Source organism: Desmodus rotundus, chromosome 6 (genome assembly GCF_022682495.2).
Source record: "Desmodus rotundus isolate HL8 chromosome 6, HLdesRot8A.1, whole genome shotgun sequence".
Lineage (NCBI taxonomy): Eukaryota > Metazoa > Chordata > Mammalia > Chiroptera > Phyllostomidae > Desmodus > Desmodus rotundus.
In genome coordinates, this window is record NC_071392.1 from 51,243,396 (window position 1) to 51,267,981 (window position 24,586).

Consider the following 24,586-nt stretch of genomic DNA (forward strand, 5'->3'; position numbering starts at 1 on the left):
ACCACAATGGAGGTATCTCATAAAAAAATCCTAATACAGGCCATTTTTTCTTCTTTACCACTTGACAGAAAGATGGGCAAGCAGGGACCCTGCCCTTAGCCTTGAATCTCTGGAGGTCCCCTCACATTTGAGTACCTTCCCTGAAATTTTCTAAGTTCTCCTATGGTGTGGGTCTCCCATAGGCTCCCTGGAACTCTGGGGCTCATATCCTCCTGGTTATCCTGGAGCATAGTAGTCAGGCTTGTTCCCAAGAGTGTGATGAGCAGATTGCTTGTACAGGCCAGCATGGCATTTCATTTATGGAGTCTCATGACACTAGCCACTATAATGTTGTTTATATACTCTTTTTAAGTGCCTCAAATTGTTTATATGTACAGAGTGCCCTTCCAAAAATTACTTGCTCAGAGACACAATTGCTAGGGAAATCCCTGGTGAGAGGGGCGTCTGAACATCAGAATTAAAGTCATCAAGTCAGAACAGAAAGCAGTCCAAACAATTTTTGAGGAAAAAAAAGGAACAACATTACATGTATGCATATCTATGTATACATATACATGATTGCTTTCTTTGGTTTTGCTCTCCTGTTAAAATCTTACTTATATGCCATAAATTTGGTTCCAGGGTCATTATATCATTTAAATCTTCCTTTTTCAAATGTTTCACTGAAACACCCATTTTGCAGGAACAGGGTACACTGGGATAAAGGAATGACTGCTTGAGAAACTCTGATTTAAACAAACAAGGCTTTTGTTGCAGAACTTCTCAGAGCCTTGAACATGCTGACATGAACCATGAAAAAAACACAAGAGGATGCAGCCCCTCCCAGCCACATAAACCAAGCATCTTATGAGACTATATGGAAAATGCTATTTTAAAAGAATAATGCAAGGGTGTGCGAAGACAAAAAAAAATGGCCCAAATAAAAGAAAAGATCAAAGCTCCAGAGAAAATACAACTAAGTGATAAAGAGATAGCTAACCTATCAGATGCACAGTTCAAAACACTGGTAATCAGGATGCTCACAGAAATGGTTGAGTATGGTCACAAAACAGAGGAAAAGTGAAGGCTATGAAAAGTGAAATAAAGGGAAATGTACAGGGAACCAACGGTGAAGGGGAGGAAACCAGGACTCAAATCAATGGTTTGAACCAGAAGGAAGAAATAAATGTTCAACCAGAAAAGAATGAAGAAACAAGAATTCAAAAAAATGAGGAGAAGCTTAGAGACCTGTGGGACAACTTTAAACATCCCAACATCTGAATCATAGGTGTACCAGAAGGAACAGAGGAAGAGCAAGAAATGGAAAACTTATTTGAAAACATAATGAAGCAGAACTTCCCTAATCTGGCAAAGGAAATAGACTTCCAGGAAGTCCAGGAAGTTCAGAGATTCCCAAACAAATTGGACTTGAGGAAGCAAGCACACACCAAGGCACATCATTCTTACACTACTCAAGATTAAAGATAAGGAGAGAATCTTAAAAGCAGCAAGAGAAAAGGAGACAGTTACCTACAAAGGAGTTCCCATGAGATTATCAGCTGATTTCTCAAAAGAAACCTTACAGGCAAGAAGAGGCAGTAAAGAAGTATTCAAAGTCATGAAAGGCAAGGACCTACATCCAATATTATTCTCTCCAGCAAAGCTGTCATTTAGAATGGAAGGACAGATAAAGTGCTTCCCAGATAAGGTCAAGCTAAAGAAGTTCATCATCACCAAGCCCTTATTATATGAAATGTTAAAGGGATTTATCTAAGAAAAAGATGAAGATCAACACTATGAACAGTAAAATGACAACAAACTCATAACTATCAACAACTGAATAAAACAAAAACAAAAACAAACTAAGCAAACAACTAGAGCAGGAACAGAATCACAGAAATGGAGATCACATGGAGGGTTATCAGCAGGGGAGGGGGGAAAATGGGGAAAAGACATAGGGAATAAGAAGCATAAATGGTAGATAGAAGATTACAGGGGGAGGTTAAGAATAGAAAAAAATAAAAGAATAATGCAGGAACACACACAGACACACATATACGCACAGAATTTCTTTCCATTTACGTTCTTGAGACAGAAAAATAGGGAGAGATGGGTTTGGCCTTTGGCAGACCCATGTTTGCAAAACACCAAACCAGAAGAGCAAGATCAGCCCTTAGGTCTTGACATTAGGGTATCTCCCTGTAAGCAGGTAAGGATATTTCCCAGAGAAGATTCTGTGCTATATTTAAGGTCTGGGACCATTTGAGCGCTTTCTGGTCTCATATATTTCTGTTTTCAATCCCAGAACACACTAAAGAGAGAATTATCATTGTGGTTACACAGACAAATCAGTCAGAGGTGAGAAATTCTAATCATTATGTTTTGAGTTTCTAGGTGGGATGAATGCAAATGCCTTCCTTCTCTGTAAACCACAGGGCAAAAATAGAAGACACACAGAACTTATCTGTTAAATGTAGAATTACTCAAACATTTAAAAATATTAAATAAATGCAAATAGATCACTCTATATTATTATAATATATGTACCTGGAAGTACATCTCAGCTCTCTAGCTTTCAATACTCTGCTCCTTGGCAGCTGGCATCCATTTTCTCCTGAAATTTCTATTTAGTTTTGAATCAGTTATCTGTGCGTATCTGTTGGGAACCGCCCTGCCTGGTTTCAGAGGCTGTAACCCCTCATGGTTAAGGCTGAGTCAGAGTTGGGACCATAAGCCACTAAGGAGACAAAGCTTATCTCCCTGGCAGGTGTGCCACCTCTGCCCACTTCACCCTGCTTGGCCCTGAGTTTGGCCAGTTAGTCAATGACGGGTAAGAATGCTCAAGGGAGGATCAACCTAAGACAGGCTCTGGTCACCAGGAATAAACTCGCAGGGAAGGACTTGAGGGGGCTGTGGAAAAAGGGGGTGATGGACCCTCGCCCCTCTGCTTTGAAATAGCCTGAGTCCTCATTCTGTCTGCAAGAAGTCTCCTAATCTCTTGGCTGCCTTACTTCCCTTGCCTGACTTAAGCCTAAAGCAATAACAGAAGGCAGTGCAGTCCTGTGCTGGGAGGGGCAAATTCCCTAGGGAATCAGGCCTAACAAAAATACATACATTCCTATGAAATCTACTTAATTTGTACCCTCAGTTTAAAAGATAAGGGTCCAGACCTGAGATGAGTCTGGCACCTAAAGTTTTATGGCCCTCTAACTAATTGGCTGTAACTCAGAATAAGCCCTCAAAGTTCTCGGTAAATCATGTATTGTTTAACCCTTACTGGCTGACAATGATTGATGAGCTTTATCTGTATTCCTATTCGAATGAACCTAATAAAAGCCCTTGGAGAGAAAGGCTCTGGGCCCTTCTTTGAGAGATCGGCCACCTCTCCTCCCCAAGCAGATCATGTCTTGGTAGACTTATTCTTCATCCATGGTGGACCAGGGGGCTGTGTAAAAGCCCCCCAACACGTGTCTAAAAATATTATCATCCATCTGAGACAATCCTTTCACTTATAATATGTAGCTTGACATATAATCTGATAAACATATCTAATATCATAATCATACATATACGTATATATATATATGAGTCCAACAGCCCTAAATATATAACATTTAAAGACATTATATTTAAATGTAGTTTTTATAAGTGGTCAGTCATGACACACACTAGACTCAGCTGAATATTTCTCTGAAAGAAATCTGTTAATTCGCTGTGGCTCATGGCCACATATTTGTATCATGCGGAATTCTGACGCTGTAAACAGTCAGTCATTCTCACATGTGATCTCAAGACCAGCAACATCAGCATCAGCTGAGAACTTGATAGAAAAGCGGATTCTTGGCCCCAAACCAAGATCTGCTGAATCAGAAACTGCTAGATGAAACCCAAAAGGGCTGAATTAATAACACACAATGGCTATATCTACAGAGTTATAAGCAACTAAGGGAATTGTTAAGATGCTTCACATAAAGCAGCATCTATAAATTTTAAAGTAAAGCTAGACTGTATCACTCTAGAAGCTAAAAAGTAGACTGAAATGTAAATTTTTGTTTCACTCCCTCTCCTGACATCATAACATGAAACTAACAGCCATTGAGTCAATGGAAATGCTTCAGGTCATACACTGTGATCCACCTGCTACAGCCATGTTGCTTCCCAGATTTGGAAAAAAATGACAGAAACTCCTTTCTGCCTCCTCTCCATATTAGGAGAATACTGCATAAATGAACATGAACCCTCAGAATGCACCCCCATAATGTCTCTGGTAGGTAGTTCTTGCAAAACTGCCTGGTGGACTGATGGGCATGACACACAGCCAGGAAGTTATAAAGGTACTAGGAGAGAGATGCATTTCCCTCCTTTCCCAACTACTTTGCAGTCTGTGTAAAGATTAGCCACGCCGGGGCCAGCACTCTGCCAGCTTCATCATAGAAGTAGCAGCTAGAGATGGTTCTGTTTTGAGAGGTACTTCCTCTCCCGCTCCTCCAACCCTTGACTCTTCCCATCACGTTCACTCAACAATATCAGCAAAAGTTAATGCTCTCAGAAGTACTTAGAGGCCTCTCCTGGCAGTTGTGATTTTTTAAAGTGCTTTGACTCTTTATTTCCTCACCATGAAGGACCCTTAACTACAAGCCAGCAAACTGCAAATAAAAACACATTTTAAAAGAAAGAACACTCTTAAACACCATCTTTATTTCAGAACTACTACTACTTTCAGTCACTACTTCAATTGCCTAACTGCTGAATGAAGAGGTCCTCAGTAAGCACACATGGTTTCTAGGTGACTACATTCTTTATTTGTGATGGAATTCAGAGGATGTTCTTAGAGGCTCCAGGTGAAAGGAACTTGAGAGTAAGGAACTATCTCCCAAAATACTCTATATTGAAAAGTGATATAGTAAAAAAAAAAAAAAAAAAAAAGAATGAAGCTGAGCTATTAGCAAATACAAACAGATAGCACAACTTGGAAATGAAAACGCCTCAAGCTTGGTGCCAGGTGGATGCTGAGTAAGATCATTTGGCTCAAGCTATTCCCTGCAGCATCTGTGTAGCCACAGACATAATTTGTCCATGCACTAATAAACACGCAATTCCCTCTCCTCAAAGGAGCTGCTAAATCTCATTTCAAGCCCTACTTAGCTTATCATAGTGAACATCTCATATAAACAACAGAAGGAAAACAATTAGCTAAAAGCATTGTGTCTGTTGATAAATGGCCTTTAAAGGGATGATGAATTATGATTCCACACTGCATTGCTTCTGAGTTTTTATTTTCTGAACCCCCTGATATCAATACATTACTTCTATTATTGTCAACAGAGTGTGATTGTAATTATGATGTCGTACACAGTGTTATTGATGTGTTCAGTAATTAAAATGTGGTGCTCACATCTCTTACAAAATGTAACTACTATTTCTGATCCTGAGAACACTGGGAGAAATTATACTGGCATGACTGGGGACTTTCACTCTTAAAGAGTTGGTTTCAATGACATTAGGAGTAGTGCTGCAAGTCAAGACTATTCTCAAGACAACTAAGCTGCTCACAGGGACAGGGCTACAGTCCACTGAGGGTAACCAAAGCTGGAGCACCTGCATCCAGTTGTCTTTGAAAGCAAGGGAACATCAATGTTTCGATTTGCCAAATCATGTACAAGGATAGATTCCTACCTGAGGTAGGGCAAAAGACTTAAAAATATTCACCTCTTTAATTTCATTTTCCTATTCTTCAGTAGGAAGTAATATAAAAGAAGTAATAGAAGGTGCGAACATGAATTTATTGATACTGACATTCACCAAAGTACTAGTGAAATCATTGAAAAATTGGAAGAAACCTGTGGACACAATCAGGGGTTGCTACATCCATCTGATAGAATACTCCGGTTAAACATTATTTTTTGAAAATATAATACTATGACATAGAAAATGCTCATACAATTAAGTAGAAAAGTCAGGAGTACATAACAATGCAATTTGAATTTTGTAGGGCAAAATCAATACATAACTAGGAAATAAAAAGACAAAATAAATAAATAAATAAATAAACCAGAGCATATTTGTGGCTAAGTCAGAGTGGTATGATTTAAGTAATTACTAAAATTATTCATTTTACACTTTTTAGTATTTTCATATTTTCCCCAATAAGTATGTGCTACTTATTAATCTTAATAGTCAAAAATAATATGAGTATTTTCAAATATGTACATCTCCCATTTGAAAATGCTTTAGACATACCAAGCACACCTGAATGGCAACTGAAATCATATTGTTGGCTCTAGCATCTGCTTTCTTTAGAGCTGAGCCCCGAGAGTCCCTCCTCCATGGTACTTTATAGACATCCCACCACTGTACTATGCACTCACCTGGGAAGGTGTTGTCACACTGATTTCTGGGACAAAGTTGTCCTCAAAGAAACTGATGATGTTCTCCTGCTGCAGTTCCTTTGTCGGGGTGACTTTAGGTAGAGGTGGTATAGGCGGCCCCTTCCTTGTCTGCAAAGCATTAAACACAAGCAGTCATTAATTCAGCCAAAGATGATGTGCAAGACATGCAAAAATCTCACGTGAACAGAGGTGGAAGGACAGATAGACTACTGACTGAAATTCAGATCTGCGTATAGAAACAGGCCCACCTGAAATGCCATCTGCTTGGGTGGCTCTGTGAGCATAGACAGGCACTGGTCCAATAAGAAAAACTCAAGGCTCTGAAGTTCCATTTGCCACAACCCAAGAGCTACGCTCAGGGATGCAGGGCCAGGTGTCTGTGACTCTAACATTAAACTAAGGAACTACCTTCTCTGAAGCAAACTGAAAATGATTTCTCACTTCAGCAATAAATTAAAATTGTAACATTAAAATAAGCAAGTTTTTCATTGGAATCAATGAGACTACCTACAGGCAGCATACATTTGCTACATGTAACTTCCTATGAATTTCCTTCCTTAGTTTGAGCTGAACACATGAAAGCTTAAACTGAACTGGACACTTCAAGTTTTCTTATAGAAATTTCATGCTCACCCAAAGTAGGGAAGAACGGGTGGCAATTTTTCTCTATATTTACCTTTCCCTGGCCCTTACTATTTCTTTCAGTCATTTGTTTCCTGCACTTTTGTTGCATGGCTGTTCATGTACAATATATGGTGGGTGATACAAAAAGTGTGAAGTGGCATATTCACATAACAGCTTTCTGTGGTCGTACTTGCCATGAACCTTACTAAAGCTCTACAGGAGGGAGGTTTCTTGGAGAAGGTAGGATTGACGGGAGCCATTATGGAAAGGATTCTGTGAGCAAAAGATGGAAGAGAAGAGCAGGCAAGCCCAAGGAAGCTGAGATAAACACATTCAAGTATAGGGTGTGCAAGAAAATAAAAGGTCCAAATAAGGAAAATAAGTTGATTCCTTAGTGACAACTATAATGCCTAAAGCTTCATACTTCAAAGTTTCCTCAACCAGAAGTAAACTCCTCTCAATTCCCCTGCCCCACAGGACAATACCAGATGGGGTTATCCCACCACAAGCTTTTCTGGTCACCCTAATATATTTGATCTCTTCCTACCTGCGAAGGCGACCGAGGCCGTGCTGGTGCAGGAGACGCAGGCGCCAGTGTATGATTGGGACTAGCTGTCGGGCTTGGGATGGGTGACGGCTCCTCGGGTGGTGATGGCGTTTTTGTGATGCGGAGAGGACCCGAATCACTGGATGAACACACGAGATATAAGCAAGGGGTCTTCTAAGGAGCAGTATTTATTTATTAGAAGTCCTCCATCCCAGAGAAATTCTGAGCCCTAACAGGTATTATTTGTTATCTATTCCTTCTTCTGGGTTAATTCTGGTTATTAACACTGTATACCAAACCCTGTTAATAGATGATCTCTAATAACCACAATACCCATGCAGAGAGTTAAAAATGCGTAAAATCACTGGGCAATTAACTGGATCTGAATTCAGGCCTTACTAATGTGACCCCTGTTCTTTCCACTGTGCCAAACAGGTTTTGCAAGAATCTTTCAAACATAAACTGAATTAACTGAACTAATTTCACTTTTGATTTAGAAGGGAATGTTGCTATGTCATAATCTATAGAAAAACCTACCTTGAAAATGATAAATTTTAGGTTAAAAGGAATCCTTAGGATAGTGTTAATTTTAAGATTTTTTAGGAGTGCTTTCTGGTAACATTTGGAAATTAATTCATTAATTGTTTTTACTTCCACACCTTTAAGAACAATGACTCAACTCAGGCACCTTGAAATGAGCAAATAAATTATGTGATGTAACAGAATCAGAAATATTTACTCACAACCCACCACATACCTGGTACCAGGCCAGGTGCTTGTAAACAGCCCAAAGTTAATGACTAAGAAGGCACTTGGGACACATTCTGCTCTCTAAGAATTTCAAAAGTCTACAGATTGACGGAACAGGATATGCATCCAAAAGTATATATGTACACAGCAGCATGGCCTACAAGGGAATGGGTCTTATAGAGAGAACACAGACATCCCGCATGACTGGGGCTATGTGCCAGCAATCATTGCCTCTGTCAGGAAGCACCGACCCAGTCTATGCTTAATAGAGATAGATCCTACTGAGCTCACTCACTCACCACCTCATTCTGCACAGAAATGTTGAAAAAAATGAAAGGAATGTTTGTTTAATCACTGCAGCCCCACTCTCTCCATTTTATCTGATTTAGCAACTTTGAAATTTTCAGATGCCTTTGTCCCTTTCATCTCTCCATAATGGAGGAACCCTTATTTTTTTTATGTATTTTATTTCTCAAATACCTCAATATGGTTTTGATATCACAGTTCTTACTGTGTTCCTAGCTGTATTAGAAACAGTAGCTATGCCCCTTTCATGTATTCTTCCAGTAAGTATTATTTCCCTTAGAAGGAGAGACACACTTTATGCTCACTTACTACAGCAGCCATAGCAGAGACTATGAATACAGCTAATCCAAAGAACAACAAATAAGAATATTAGCTACCTCCAGAGAGATCCAAACACTGACACATAGAGATAGTGGTACACGTGTAGGAGTATGCATATATTTATAAATGTGTATGAGTATATATAGATGTTAAAATTGCAAAATAGAATGTCACAACTACTTATTACTTTATTTTTTGTTTATTTTTATTGTATTTTTCCATTATCATTTATCTCCCTTATACCCTCTTCCACCTCAACCCACCCCCACCCACTCCCTTCCCCACTGCAATCACCATACTGTTGGCCATGTCTATGAGTCCTTTCTCCTTTTTCTTGATCCCTCCATCCCCCAACCCTGCCTATTATTTTAAAGCTGTTTAGTCCAATAGCGTCTGTTTTCCCCTACTGGTTAAAAAAAAATGATGCCTTTAACTAGCGAGGCTCTTGGACTTAAGAAAGTCAACGTATGTGAACTACATGTAGAGTCATAAAACTAAAGCTGGGTCTTTGGCCTTCCAGCACAAGGTTCACTTGCCTGCATTCTTTGAGTACATAATATCTGAGAAGGATGGAAAAAGCTGGATTCCAAAATCATGGGAGAAAACTTGACAATGAGAAAAGGCTGTGGTAGGTAAATCTCAAGGCTGAAGGCAAATTTTAAGGCAAAGAACTAAGGCTGTTGTCTGCCTCCACATGGAAAGGCTCCTTTATTTTTGACTTTTATAGGATGAATAAAATAGTATAGGTTGGTACAGACTGCAGAAATTGCAACAAGCATTACATTTAAATGAATGGACACAGACTTGGCTCTGATGAACTTGGCCTACCTGGGAGCGCCTTGAATGGTGAAGGCCTTGTCAGCATGCTGGTCACCCAGTTTCGTCATTACTTCATACAGTTTGTGGCAAAGCTAAGGGGACAGAGGCCACTTGTCTATTAGCTGCAATTCATTCTGATGCCTACTCAGGCTATTGTGCCCCAAAAGGGACTGTTAATTGAAAAGTTAGAATTCATGTCAAAACTGAAAAGCCACAAATGAACTTAAAAAAATTAAAATATATTTATTAACCAGAATACATAGAAAAAAACAAAAAATAATTGTTTACATTGAATTTACTAGAGATAAAGCCATACAACCGCCAGCTAAACTAAGAAAACACCAGCTGATAGCACAGCTGCTGATTATCTGAATATTTGGAGGCAAATTTTTTCATTGCTTAAAGTATCACTTGAAACTCCAACATTAAAAACTGACTGAAAAAAAAAGGAAACTGTGACAATGAAAAAAATAATTTCAGAAAAGAAATAAAAGCAGCCAGTGATTCACGAGAGCACTTTTGTACACCCACAAACTAAAATCTTTGGAAGACATAGAGAACTATGCGATCACAACAACAACAACCTGTAGAAATACTACTGAGAGTAATAATACACTATTAAAAACAACACTCAAGTGAGCACATTCTTTGCATAGTGCTTACCACTTCATTTGCTTCCAGAATAAATGTTCATTTACTTTATATTCCATAAGTAAAAATAATCATTACTCACCACTGCAATTTCCTTGTGAAACTTGGCCTCAAGGCTAGAGACATTTTTGAAAGTATTGACATAAAATCCAATTCGTCTACCATGTGGAGATGCAAAGAAGAACAGAAGGAAAAGACCAGTGAGCAAAACTGTATTTTAATAGCAATTAAATATATTAAAAAGAGATTTTATTTATATAATTTTGAATAACATTGGACTAAATAAAATACTTAACCCAAAGTATGCCAACCTTTCCTGATCAAAAATATAAACAAAAAACTCTGTACCCAGCATAGATCAGTTGGTTGTGTGTCTGAGCATCGTTCCACAAAGCAAAAGGTCGACAGATTCCCGGTTAGGGTATATGCCAGGGTTGGGGCCTGGTCCCCAGTTGCAGTGTGTGTGAGAGGCAACTGATTGATGTTTCTTTCACACATGGATGTTTCTCTTTCTCTTTCTCCCTCCATCCCTCTCTCTCTAAACATAAATACATAAAATTTTTAAAAATAAATCACAAAGATAACATCTTTTCACATACAGCACCTCTCCTGAAGTGTAATTACCCTAAGACAGCAGTTCTCATACTTGAGTGTGCTTCAGAATCACCTGGATATTTGTTTCTGAGTCAGTAGATCTGAGGTAGGGACCAAGAATTTGCATTTCTAACCAGCCCTAGGTGCTCCTGGTTTAGAAATTAACACTTTTGGAAACACTGCCCTAAGAATTGATTTGTATTTCAGATATGTATCTTACAAAGGTTTTGAGAAAGAGAATTCATTTTTTTACTTTTTCTTTTTTTGTTGTTTGAGAAACTCTTCCTTTCTCCTTCACTTTATTTATTTATTTTTATTATTTTTTTCTTTTTTCCTTTTTTTATTATTGTTCAAGTACACTTTTCTGCCTTTTCCCCCACCTCCCTCCCCTTTTTCCACCCCCTGCCTTGTTATTGTCCATATGTCCTTTATATTTATTCCTGCAAACCCTTCATTCTTTTCCCCTGAAATCCTCTCCCCTCTCCCTTCTGGTCACTGTCATCCTATTCTCAATTTCAGTGTCTTTGGTTATATTTTGCTTGCTTGTTTGTTTTGTTGATTAGGTTCCTGTTAAAGGTGAGATCATGTTGGGAGAGCTGGACAGCTACATGCAAAAAAATGAAATTCGAGCACAAACTTACACCATACACAAAAATAAATTCAAGGTGGATAAAAGACTTAAATATAAGTCGTAACAGCATAAAAGTCCTAGAGGAGAACATAGGCAGGAAAATCTCAGATATTTTGTGCAGCAATATTTTCACTGACATGTCCCCTAGAGCAAGGGACACTAAGGAAAGAATAAACAAATGGGATTTCATCAAAATAAAAAGCTTCTGCACGGCCAAAGAAAACATTATTGAAATGAAGAGAACCAACTGTATGGGAAAACATGTTTGCCAATGATACCTCAGACAAGGGTTTGATCTCAAAAATATACAAAGAACTCACATGACTCTAAGAAGAGAAGCAACCCAATTAAAAAATGGGCAAAGGATTTGAACAGCCACTTCTCAAAGGAGGACATACAGAGGATCCAGAGACATATGAAAAGATGCTCAGTGTCACTAGTTATCAGAGAGATGCAAATTAAAACCACAGTGAGATACCACCTCACACTGTTGAGAATGACATCATAAACAAAGCAACAAACAAGTGTTGGAGAGGTTGTGGAGAAAAGGGAGCCCTAGTACATTGTTGGTGGGATTGCAGATGGGTGCAACCACTATGAAAAACAGTATAGAATTTCCTCAGAAAACTAAAAATGGAACTGCCCTTTGACCCAGCAATTCCACTGCTGGGATTATACCTTAAGAACCCTGAAACACCAATCCAAAAGAACCTGTGGACCTCAACATTCATAGCAGCACAACTTACAATAGCCAAATGCTGGAAGCAACCTAAATGCCCATCAGTAAATGAATGGATCAAAAAACTATGGTACATTTACACAATGGAATTCTATGCAGCAGAAAGAAAGAAGGAGCTCATACCCTTTGTGACAGCATGGATGGAACTGGAAAGCATTATGCTAAGTGAAATAAGCCAGGCAGTGAAAGACAAATACCATATGATCTCACTTGTTTTTTTAATTTTTACAAAATATAAATGGTCTAGTTTTGATATCATGTATTTCGATTCTGAAATTTGTGTGACAGAAGAAAATAAAAGACCCACAAATTAATTACAATTCTTCAGCTAAAGTGACAGCAGGCTTTCACTGAATAAATGTGCAAGCTGTCCATTAGCAAATATCTCAAGCATTGACATGAGCAAAGTCCCTTCAGCTGCTTAGCTCCCTAAAGTAAGTACACTAGTCAACCCAGTGGATTCTGCCCAGAAGACCCATATAAGCTCCCTCTGCTCTAAATGAGAGCTCTTTGGACTGTACTAATTCAATCCTTCTGCATCCATCTGAGTAAATTACACTTTGATTTAATTCATGTTTTTGTTTCAATGACAATCTCAAAAATAACCCCAGAATCATAATTGTTTAATTAGATTCCAAATCCCAATCAAGAGCAAGTAGGACTTAGATACCAGAAACATTAGGTAAGCCTAATATATGGAATAAACATATATTCAGGAAGTTAATAAGAATGCTTATTGGGGAATAAGAATGTGCAGTACACAATACTTACCCCTCTCATATAAACAATGAGATGAGATGATAGAGAAAGGGGCTTGTCATTTTACACTGTGGTCTGTGGGATTCCACCAAGCAGAGGTGGACCAATATTCCATCAAAGCTCTTAGAGAGAACAGCTGTCTCAGCATTTTTATATATCCCCTCACTTAATTCTCATAACTACCCTTTAGGGTAGTGGTCCCCACTTTTTATCCAGGAAAACTGAGGCACAGAGGGTTAATTGTCCAAGATCATGTAATTAATAAATGAAGAATCATTATTTGGACCCAAAAGGAGGAAAATGCAATAGAAAAGCATGAAATATTTGTTGAGAAATTTTGCTTAAGCATGAATACTATTTTTTTGTGTGTTTTCCCATGAATTAAGTGGTTTATAATTTTAACAAAATAAAGGCTAGAAGTCTAATTTAGAGATTCAAAGGTAAAAAAAAATAGTTGAGTGGTAAATGTATCCAACCAATAAGGCTTGCATTTTCAATGGCTTAACCTGTACCTTAAATTTCTGGTGGGAGAGGGTTTGGGGGGATAAATGGTAAAGGTAAAAAATACAATAAAAAATTTTCACCATGTTCCACTCAATCTTCTTGAAAAAAAATTGTAAGACTAGTTTATTTGGATTCCCTTCATCTTTTCCCCCCAAAACTTTACTGAGGTACAACTGACAAAATTGTAAGATATTTAAAGTATGCATTGTGGTGACTTGACTTATATATCCAGGGTAGGTTTCCAGTTGTTTGTATGGAAAACACATTGACAAATAATAATATAAGAATAAACTGTTTTGCATACTTACAACTGTAAACCTACTTTTGCCCACCCTTGTACATTGTGAAAGGATTCCTTCCAATTAGTTAACACATCCATCACCTCACTTTTTTTGATGAGAACTTTAAAGCTCTGATGTTTTAGAAAATTTTATTTATATAACAGTGTTATCAACCATAGTCATCACGCTGTACGTTAGATCCTCAGACCTTATTTATCTTATAGCTGAAAGTTTGTACCCTTTTACCGACCTCTCCCTATTACTTACACTCCCCCAGCCCCTGGCATCCACTTTTCTACTTTCAGTTTCTATCAGTTTGCCTTTTTCCTTTTTTTTTTTTTGAGATTCCACATATAAGTGACACCATGCAGTATCACCTCACACCTGTCAGAGTGGCTATCATCAAAAAGACAGGAAATAACAAGTGTTGGCAAGAATGTGGAGAAAGGGGAACCCTTGTGCATTGTTAGTGGAAATGTCAACTGGTGCAACCACTATGGAAAAAAGTGTTAAAGTTCCTCAAAAAAAAAATAGAATAGAACTACCATATAATGCCAGCAACCCAGGATCTCAAAGAGATACGCATACATGCACTTCCACGTTAACTGCAGCATTATGCACAATAGCCTCAATATGGAAAGGTCCCGAATAACCACCAATGGCTGAATGGAAAAGATGTGAGATTATATATGTATATATACAGAATGTTGTGTATGTATAATATTATATATAATATTAATTATGCATGAGAAAAAGGAAATCCTGCCTTTCCAGTAAGACAGATGGAGCTTAGGACATTTTGCTAAATAAAATAAGCTGGATAGAGAAAGTCAAATGTTTCACTGAAGTTTTATGCTCTGTCTCTGCAGTGATCATATATCCCTTTTTTTAATTTGAATTGCAATTATATGTAACCATGTATATGTTTGTGTATGTGTATGAATAATTTATATAAATATCCATATACATAAACATATATTAATCAAGAAAATCTTGTTGTAGAGTAATAATACTGAAAAGGGTCAGACCAGAAATCTGGGAGAAAGAGCGTGAGAAGGCAGGCCTATGCTCTGACACAGAGGACCTTCCACACCACCAAGCAGAGTGTTTATTTGCAGGCAATGGGTATTTGTGGCCTCTTGCCATGTTTGAGATAGGAGAAACGAGCCTGGACCTGTATTTGAGTAGGTAACTAAGGCAGCATTTGGATGGGAGAGGAGAGACTGTACATGCCCTGACAATCTGTGCAGAGGGATCTGACTCATATTTTTTGCAAAGTCTTCCTGGGAACTTTAAGTGGCAACTCAGGACTCCTTTTTCAGGATCCCAGTCAACCAGTCAGTAATTCCTCATACCTTCCCTCATTCAATTACTCAACAAAGGGCCTATCCAACTATGGGTGCAAGCCTACTGTGGGCTAAGGTGGCCCCAGAAACTAACAATCTCATTCAAGGAGGCTGATCAGTGAACACTTGCTCCATTAATACTGGTAAGGGAAAGAAACAGATTTCAAGACAGCTTGTAAATGTTCAAGTTATCACAAAAAGTCATACATAACTAAATATCAAAAATGACTAGATTGGAGAGAAACAGCTAAAGGAACTGAGGTGTGAGGGGGATAAGGAGCCTTGTGCCAGCTGCAAACATCTGTTTGAGAAAAAACAATTAGGCTGCCCTGAAGAACAGGTCAGCTGTAAACAGAAGGTGGGTGGAGATGGGGGGAGGGTAGTTGAAGTTGATTGGTGAGTACTGTTTTATTTTCACTGATTTTTCATTATGATAAAGCAAACCCTAATGAAGATCTATGAATTAAAACTGCAAACTTTACCATTTCCTCATAATAAGTTTCTTGAATGTAAATGCTATTTGAAAGGTACATACAACAGAAGGCTATGACGTACACTGCCAAATGTCTCTCTCAAGGGCTGGGCTTTTGTAGTACCTCAACTTCAAACATGGCTGTATACAAAACCTTTGGGAGTTTGATAAATCAGTGAAAATTAGTGTTACCAGCTTTTAAATTTATATTCCTTTAATGAAAATTAACACTAAAATTTTTGTTCATTTATGTACTGTTCATTTATATTTCTCCTTTTGTGAGTCACCTATCATATTTTTTTACTTATTCTTAGTTCCTGTTTTTTCTTATGTATTTGTACAGGATTTTATATTAAACACATTGAATTTTAGATACTTTTGGCAAAAACAAGAATCTCCATTCTTCTGTCCTTAAATTTTATTTTCTTCTATACAGCATATCAACTTGTTTATATCAATTATTACTTAGAGGAATAATTGGGGAGGTACCAGAATGAAATACCTTATTTAGAATGACTAGACAAGCATCTACAATTTTCTAATATCTTTATGGTTTCCTTTTAGAGTTTAGAAATTAAATCAACTTAGGAGTTTTAATTTAGAAAAAAAATTCACTACTTTTGATGCAACTTATTATTCAGTGATTTTCTCCAATTACTTCCTTCCAAGTAGAGACTACCTCACTATTATATGCCCAGCACCTAATACAGAATCTGGTACATAGCAGGCATGCAATAAATATTTCATGAATGAATAAATACATGAATGAATTCATGAATGAACAAATAAATGAATAAACAAAAGAACATGTCAATGAATGAGCAAATATGGCACTCTTTGCACTGGAAGGACATGTTCTGACTAGAACCTTAGCCTGTAAAAAAGCAGTATCACCATCAGTGAAATACTCATCCTCAAAGAGAACCCCATTCTGAATTCTGGTATTATCTGCTTGGGAGGTTTTATTTCACAAGTTCTTCATAAACAAGGGACTCAGACTCTACCATCTCCCTAAAAGACTTCTCTGGGGATACTCAGGCCCCTTCTGATTGGCTGTCAAGACCAACTAAATTTCTTTATTAAGATTTTTTTTTGTTGTTGTTGTTGTTCCTGGAAACAGTGGAAAGGATTAACAGCTAAGCTTAATACCTCCACAGCTTTCAGGGTAGGATACTCTCCCTCTGCATTGCCATAAGGAAGTCTGCCTCCCCTGAGAGTGCTCACTGCTTTTCCCTGAGTCTCCTGCAGGGGAAGAAGCATCCTCTGCCATCGCTCACAAACCCTGTAGGTGGAGTGGGATAATTAAGAGTTTTCTCCTGGCTCTGTGAGCTCATTTACACTGTCCTGAGATTTATGCCACACATATTCAACCTCTTCACAGCTCTTCTATAAACCTCCCAGTCACACGCCCCCACCTTCTCTGCCATCCCCACTCACTGTAGTTGTGGTATCCACAACTACACGTGCCTTCATGGTTTCCTCCCTCTCCTTCACCAAATCCTTGCACCAACATAGCAGATCTCTACAACCACATGACAATGCAACCAAATAACAAACTCCTAATCCTCTGACTTCTGTGACCCCCATATTTCTATTTATACACATTCTGCAATGACCTACTACTGCATATTCTGGACCTTGCCATCACTGAAAATTGTCCAACCTCTGAAATGGGAAAATTCAGCAGCCCACCCATGAACCTAATTTCCTAAGCTTCCAGCAAGCAAAACCTACTCATCATTCATTCTCTTCGATGCCAGCTGCAGAATTTATTTATTTTTTTAGGGAAGTGGAGGTGGTTGAATACTAAGCAGGTAAACCTTCTCATTTGACTTTTTAAAAAAAATTATTTTATATTGTTCAATTATAATTGTCTGCATTTTCTCTCCACCCCTCTACCACACCCCAGCCAAACCCACCTCCCTACCCTGCTTCCACCATCCCCCTTGGTTTTGACCATGTGTCCTTTATAGTAGTTCCTGAAAACCCTTCCCACCACTGTCCCTTACCCCCTCCCCTCTGGCTATCATTAGATTGTTATTAACTTCAATGTCTCTGGTTATATATTGTTTCCTTTTCTCTTTTGTTGATGAGGTTCCAGTTAAAGGTGAGATAATATGGTATTTGTCCCCCACCGCCTGGCTTATTTCACTTAGCATAATGCTCTCCAGTTCCATCCATGCTGCTGCAAAGGGTATAAGCTCCTTCTTTCTCTCTGCTGCATAGAAGTCCATTGTGTAAATGTACCATGGTTTACTGACCCACTCATTTGCTGATGGGCACTTAGGTTGCTTCCAGTACTTGGCTATTGTAAATTGTGCTGCTATGAACACTGGGGTGCATAGGTTCTTTTGGATTGGTGTTTCAGGATTCTTAGGGTATAATCCCAGCAGTGGAATTGCTGGGTCAAAGGGCATTTCCATTTTTAGTTTTCTGACGAAATTCCATACTGTTTTTCACAGTGGCCTCACCAGTCTGCATTCCCACCAACAGTGCACTAGGGTTCCCTTTTCTCCGCATCCTCTCCAACATTTGTTTGTGGATTTGTTTATGTTGGCCACTCTGACTGATGTGAGATGGTACCTCATTGTGGTTTTAATTTGCATCTCTCTGATGGCTAGTGATGCTGAGCATCTTTTCATATGTCTCTGGGCCCTCTGTATGTCTTCTTTGGAGAAGTGTCTGTTCAAGTCCTTTGCCCATTTTTTAACTGGGTTGTTTGTCTTCTGGAGTGGAGTCGTGTGAGTTCTTTATATATTTTGGAGATCAGGCCCTTGCCTGAAGTATCATTAGCAAATATGTTTTCCAATACTGTTGGTTCTCTTTGTAATTTGGTGTTATTTTCTTTAGCCATTAAGAAGGTTTTTATTTGATGAGGTCCCATATGTTTATTCTTTCCTTTATGTCCCTTGCTTTAGGGGACATGTCTGTGAGGATGTTGCTGCCTGGAATGTCTGAGATTTTCCTACCAATGTTTTCCTCTAGGACTTTTATGGTGTTACGACTTATATTTAAGTCTTTTATCAACCTTGAGTTTATTTTTCTGTATGGCGTAAGTTGGTGATTGAGTTTCAATTTTTTGGATGTACCTGTCCAGATCTCCCAACACCATTTCATAAAGAGGCTATTTTTTACTCTATTGTATGCTTTTTCTCCTTTTGTCAAATATTAACTGACCATACAGACTTAGGCTTATTTCTGGGCTCTCTATTCTGTTCCATTGGTCTATGTGCCTGTTTTTGTGCCAGTACCAGGCTGTTTTGATTACAGGAGCCTTGTAATACAGTTTGATGTCAAGTATTGTGATCCCTCCTGCTTTGTTCTTCTTTCTCAAAATTGTTGCAGCTATTTGGGGTCATTTGTACTTCCATATAAATTTCTGAAACGTTTGTTCTATATCTGTGAAATATGTCATTGTTACTTTATTAGGGACTGCACTGAATCTATAAATCACTTTGGGTAGTATGGTCATTTTGATGATGTTAATTCTTCCAATCCATGAGCATGGTACATACTTCCATTTGTTTGTGTCTTCCTTAATTTCTTTCTTCAGTGTTGTGTAGTTTTCTGAGTACAGGTCTTTTACCTCCTTGGTTAGGTTTATTCCTAGGTACTTTATTTATCTTCTTGCTATATCAAATGGGATTTTTTTTTCCTGATTTCTGTTCCTGATGTTTCATTGGTGGTGTACAAGAATGCCTTTGATTTCTGAGTATTGACTTTGTATCTGGGTGTTTTGCCAAATTCATTTATAAGGTCAAGTAGTTTTTTGCTGGAGACTATAGGATTTTCTGTGTACACTATCATGTCATCTGCAAACAATGACAGTTTCATTTCCTGCTTTCCAATTTGGATGCCTTTTATTGCTTTTTCTTGTCTGATTGCTGTGGCTAGGACTTCCAATACTATGTTGAACAGGAGTGGTGAGAGAGGGCATCCTTGTCTTGTTCCTGTTCTTAGTGGGAAAGCTCTAAGTTTTTGCCCATTGAGTATGATGTTGGCTGTAGGTCTCTCATATATGGCCTTTATTATGTTGTGGAATGCTCCCTCTATACCCACTTTGCTGAGTGCTTTGATCATAAATGGGTGCTGTACCTTATCAAATGCTTTTTCTAGATCTATTGATATGATCATGTGATTTTTGTCTTTCATTTTGTTTCTGTGGTGTATTATGTTTATTGATTTGTGAGTATTGCACCATCCTTGCATCCCTGGGATGAATCCCACTTGATCATGGTGTGTGATCTTTTTAACGTATTGCTGGATGCAGTTTGCCAATATATTGTTGCGGTTTTTAGCATCTTGTTGATCAGCGATATTGGCCTGAAGTTTTCTTTCTTTGTTATGTCTTTATGTGGTTTGTGGATTAGGATGATGTTAGCTTCATAAAAAGAGTTTGGGAGTCTTTCATCTTCTTGAATTTTTTGAAATAATCTTTGGAGGATGGGCATTAGCTTTCCCTTAAATGCTGTGTAGAATTCTCCTGTGAAACCATCTGGTCCAGGGCGTTTGTGTGTTGGGAGTTTTTTGATTACTGTTTCCATTTCATCAGCTGTTATTGGTCTGTTCAGGCTTTCTGCTTCCTCTTCATTGAGTTTTGGAAGGTTATATTTTTCTAGAAATTTGTCCATTTCATCTATGTTTTTAAATTTCTTGGCATTAGTTCTTCATAGTACTTTTTTACAATCCTTTGTATTTCGGTGGTATCAATTGTAGTCTCTCCTCTTTCATTTCTAATTTTGTTTATTTGAATCCTCTCTCTTTTATTCTTGATGAGCCTGCTTAAGGGCTTGTCGATTTTGTTTATCTTTTCAACGAACCATCTCCTGGATTCATTGATCCTTACAATTGTGCTTTTAGACTCTATGTCATTTAATTCTGCTTTGATCTTGGTTATTTCCTTCCTTGTACTTGCTCTGGGTTGTCTTTGTTGTTTTTCCTCAAGTTCTTGTAGGTATAGGATTAGGCTATTTATTTGAGATGTTTCTATTCTTTTTAGGTAGGCCTGTATTGCTATGAACTTCTATCTCAGGATTGCCTTTTTTGTGTCCCATAGGTTTTGGGTTGTTGTGAGTTCATTTTCGTTTGTTTCCAGAAACTTTTTGATTTCTTCCCTGATTTCATTGTTCACCCATTTATTGTTTAATAGCATGCTCTTCAATCTCCATGTTTTTAAGTGTTTGGGGGTTTTTCCCTTGAGATTTGTTTCTAGTTTTTGTCCCTTGTGGTCAGAGAAAATGCTTGACATGAGTTTAATTTTCTTGAACTTGTTGAGGCTTGTTTTGTGTCTTATCGTGTGGTCTATCTTTGAAAATGTTCCATGTGCTTTTGAAAAGAATGTGTATTTTGCTTTTTTGGGATGGAAGGCTCTATATATATCAGTTAAGTCCATTTCAATAGGGCATTGTTCAATGCCACAATATCTTTGTTGATATTTTGTTTGGAAGATCTTTCCATCTTTGACAGTGGGGTGTTAAAATCCCCTACTATAATTGTGTTGCTGTCAATATCTTTCTTGAAGCTCTCCAAGATTTTCTTTATGTATTTGGGTGCTCCTGTGTTGGATGCATATAAATTTACAATGTTTATGTGCTCTTGATGGATTGTTCACTTGAGAATGATGAAGTGACCTTCCGGGTCTCTTTTTATGGCTTTTTTTGAAGTCTATTTTGTCCTATATGAGTATTGATACCCCGGTTTCTTTTTCCTGTCCATTTGTTTGGAATATTTGTTTCCAGCCCTTCACTTTCAGTCTATGTAGGTCTTTTGTTCTGAGATGGGTCTCTTGTAGGCAGCATATGTGTGTGTCATGTTGTCTTATCAATTCAGCTACTCTGTGTCTTTTGATTGGGGTATTTAATCCATTTACATTTAAGGTTATTATTGATAGGTACTTACTCATTGCCATTTTTTTCATACCTGTGTTCCTCTCTTTTTCACTATTTTTCTTCCTGTTCTTAGAGTAGACCCTTTAGTATCTCTTGCAGAGCTGGTTTGGTGGAGTCTAAATATTCTTTTAGATTTCTTTTGTCTGGGAAGCTCCTTATTTGGCCTTCTATCTTGATTGAGAGCCTTGCTGGGTAAAGTAGTCATGGTTGTAGGCCTCTGGTTCTAGTTACCTGGCATACTTCCTGCCATTCCTTTCTGGCTTGGAGAATTTCCATTGAGAAGTCAGGTGTTAGTCTTATTGGGACTGCCTTGTATTTTACTTCCTGTTTTTCCCTTGCTGCCTTTAAGATTCTCTCTTGGTCTTGGAATTTTGCCATTTTAATTATGATATGTCTTGAAGTGGCCTCTTTGGGTTCCTCTTGGTTGGGACTCTGTGTTTCCTGGAGTTGTGTGAGATTTTCTCTCATAAAATTAGGGAAGTTTTCCATAATTACTTTTTCAAACAGTTTTCTATCCCTTGTTCTTCTTCTCCTTCTGGTTCCTTATTATATGGATATTGTTATGTTTCATGTTGTCCTTCAGTTCCCTTAACCCCTCCTCATTCTTTGTGAGTCTTTTTTTCCATTTCTTGCTCTTCCTGGGTGTTTTTTTATACCTTGTGCTCCAGCTAGCTGATTCGATCCTCTGCTTCATTGTGCCTGCTGTTGATTCCTTCCACTGTGTTCTTCAGTTCAGAAATTGTATTCTGCATTTCCTTTTGGCTCTAGTGGATTGTTTCTATTTCCTTTTTCATGTTGATATAGTTTGCAGTGAGTTCATCATAGTTTCCCTGTATTTTTTGTTAATTCTCAGTGAACTCATTGAACTTCCTTATAACCATTGCTTTGAATTCAATATCAGATAGTTGACTTGCCTCTATTTCATTTAGCATTCTTTCTGAGGCTTCCTCCTTTCCTTTTGATAGTGGATTGTTTGTGAGACTCTTTTTGTTAGTCTCTGCTTCTTAACTTGATCTGTTCTGATTCCCTGGGTTTGTGGTGTGAACTTCTATGGTAGGAGACCTGTGGGATTCAGTGGTGCAATCTCCTTGATCTCCTGAACTTGCTGCTCTTGGCCTGTCATTTATATTGGTTCTCTGGACATATTTGCATTTGATTGTTGTTGGATCTTTCTTTGATGGGTCCTTCCCTCAAGCTGGTTAACTGAGAGTCACTCTGCCCTCAAATCTATGGAACAACTGTATGGAACAGCTATTATTTACAATAGTAATGGAGCAACAAGCATATGACAGAATCTATGTGATCTGGATAACTAGAATAGGGAGTATAGTTCCTAGAGTAGTGTGCTAATGGAACCCAAGTGAAGTGAAAGGCAGTTAATTAACAATACACTGTGAAAGAGAGAACAAGGGGAAAACAGGCAAAAAATGGAAGTTAACCAGTCAAGTGAAGAATAAACGGAAAGATGATACAAAAATGCTAATAAAATGAGTGATGTAAGAATAATGAAAATAATAATAATACAAATACACAATAACTTGCAAGTTCTCTGGAGTACCAAAGTGAAATATTTTTCACTGTCTCAGCTGTTGGGATGCCCTCTCTTTGGGTCCAACTCTGGTCTTTTCACAGTTCCAGGTTTTATTGTCTCACTTGTGGGAATTTAAAAAACACACACATACACTAAAGAAAAAGGAAGGAAGAAGAGATACAAAGGGAAAGAAAGAAGGAATAGAACAAGAAAGAAGGAAAGAGAGGAAGAAGGTGTTAAAAGAAGAAAAATAGTAATAAAAAATAATGATAAAAAATTACTTAAAAAAAAAAAAAGCCTCCTGCTGGCTTCAAACTAGCGAAGCCAGTTTTGCTGGTATTTTTGGCTGCAGCCAACTCAAGGGGCCTAGCCCAGCTCTTCTCCATTCCCAACCAGCACTCCAGCAGCCCCCTGACACACAGGTTCAGGCACTCACCCTCCTCAGGGCTATGGGTGCACACAGGGCCTTCCGTGGTGCGCACTCTCCCGGGTGTTTCAGATTTGGGCTCAATGCTTACCACAACCCTGCGGGAGCACAGTCAGCCAGGTGGAGAGGAGACTGGAGCTGCTGCTGTAGGAGAATTCCCCAAACTGCCCCAGTGTCTGTTTCATTTTGAGAAAATCCTCCTGCTCAATCCTGCCACTCCATACAAGGAAGGGCCTGTCCTCTCACACAGCCTACCTCTCCAGCTAGACCAAGGACTGTCCGGGTCAGGGCCCAACACAGCCCAACTCTCAACTCTCCCCAGACAGCGCCCACAGTGTCTGTGGATTTACCACTTCGTCCCTATTCCCCTCCCTGCTACTTCAAGCAACCAGGTCTCTCAGTGCTGCTCAAACCTTGTTTGTCAGGGGAGGGAACCATTAACCCGGCTCTCTCCCAGGAGTCCTGCGGCTGCCTGGTGGGTGCGGGCTTTGGGCTGCAGTTGCCCTGTTCCCCATGCTGGTCCCAGGGACCTTTTCGTCCTGAAGCAATCCCCTTACCGTCTGTTTTTTCAGTGTCCTCTATACTTTTTGGTCTCCTATCTTCATAAATGCTGGGGTACTGTTGGCTGTTTGCTTTGTTCCTCAGTATATTGGCTAGGTGTTTCAACCGTATGCAGGGGGAAGTGGACTCTGCTCCCACCTATCTTGCTGACATCTTCCCTCTCATTTGACTTTTTGTAATGCAGATAGCTTAGGAATAGTTTTTTTTTAATTTTTAATGAAGAATATATTTGTGGGAAAAATAAAGTAATTTTGCTCTACGAATATTTAATATATGGGTTGATAGTTACTCAATGTCAGAAGGAGCCTGGTTTTCTGGAAAGAAGAGTTTAATTCACAACACTTGTTTGTTTTTTAAATTATTATTTTAGCCCTGTCTGATGTAGCTCAGTGGATGGAACGTGGCCTGCTAACTAAAGGGTTGCTGGTTCGATTCCCAGGCAGGGAACATGCCTGGGTTGCGGGTCA

The 24,586-nt window shown here is 38.6% G+C and overlaps 1 protein-coding gene across 14 annotated transcripts in view; it reads right to left on the minus strand.

The window, feature by feature from the left end:
• AMPH (amphiphysin) overlaps positions 1-24,586 on the minus strand; it is a 161,257-nt gene that overhangs the window by 63,637 nt on the left and 73,034 nt on the right. For 13 of the 14 annotated variants that reach the window (XM_045193272.3, XM_053926520.2, XM_053926516.2 and 10 more), the window contains 4 exons: positions 10,469-10,544; positions 9,745-9,827; positions 7,540-7,678; positions 6,348-6,476 (listed from right to left, as the gene is read on the minus strand). In XM_045193272.3, the coding sequence (XP_045049207.2) occupies positions 6,348-6,476; positions 7,540-7,678; positions 9,745-9,827; positions 10,469-10,544 (427 nt within the window). The remainder of the gene's footprint in view (positions 1-6,347; positions 6,477-7,539; positions 7,679-9,744; positions 9,828-10,468; positions 10,545-24,586) is intronic. The other variant, XM_053926512.2, reaches the window with a different exon arrangement.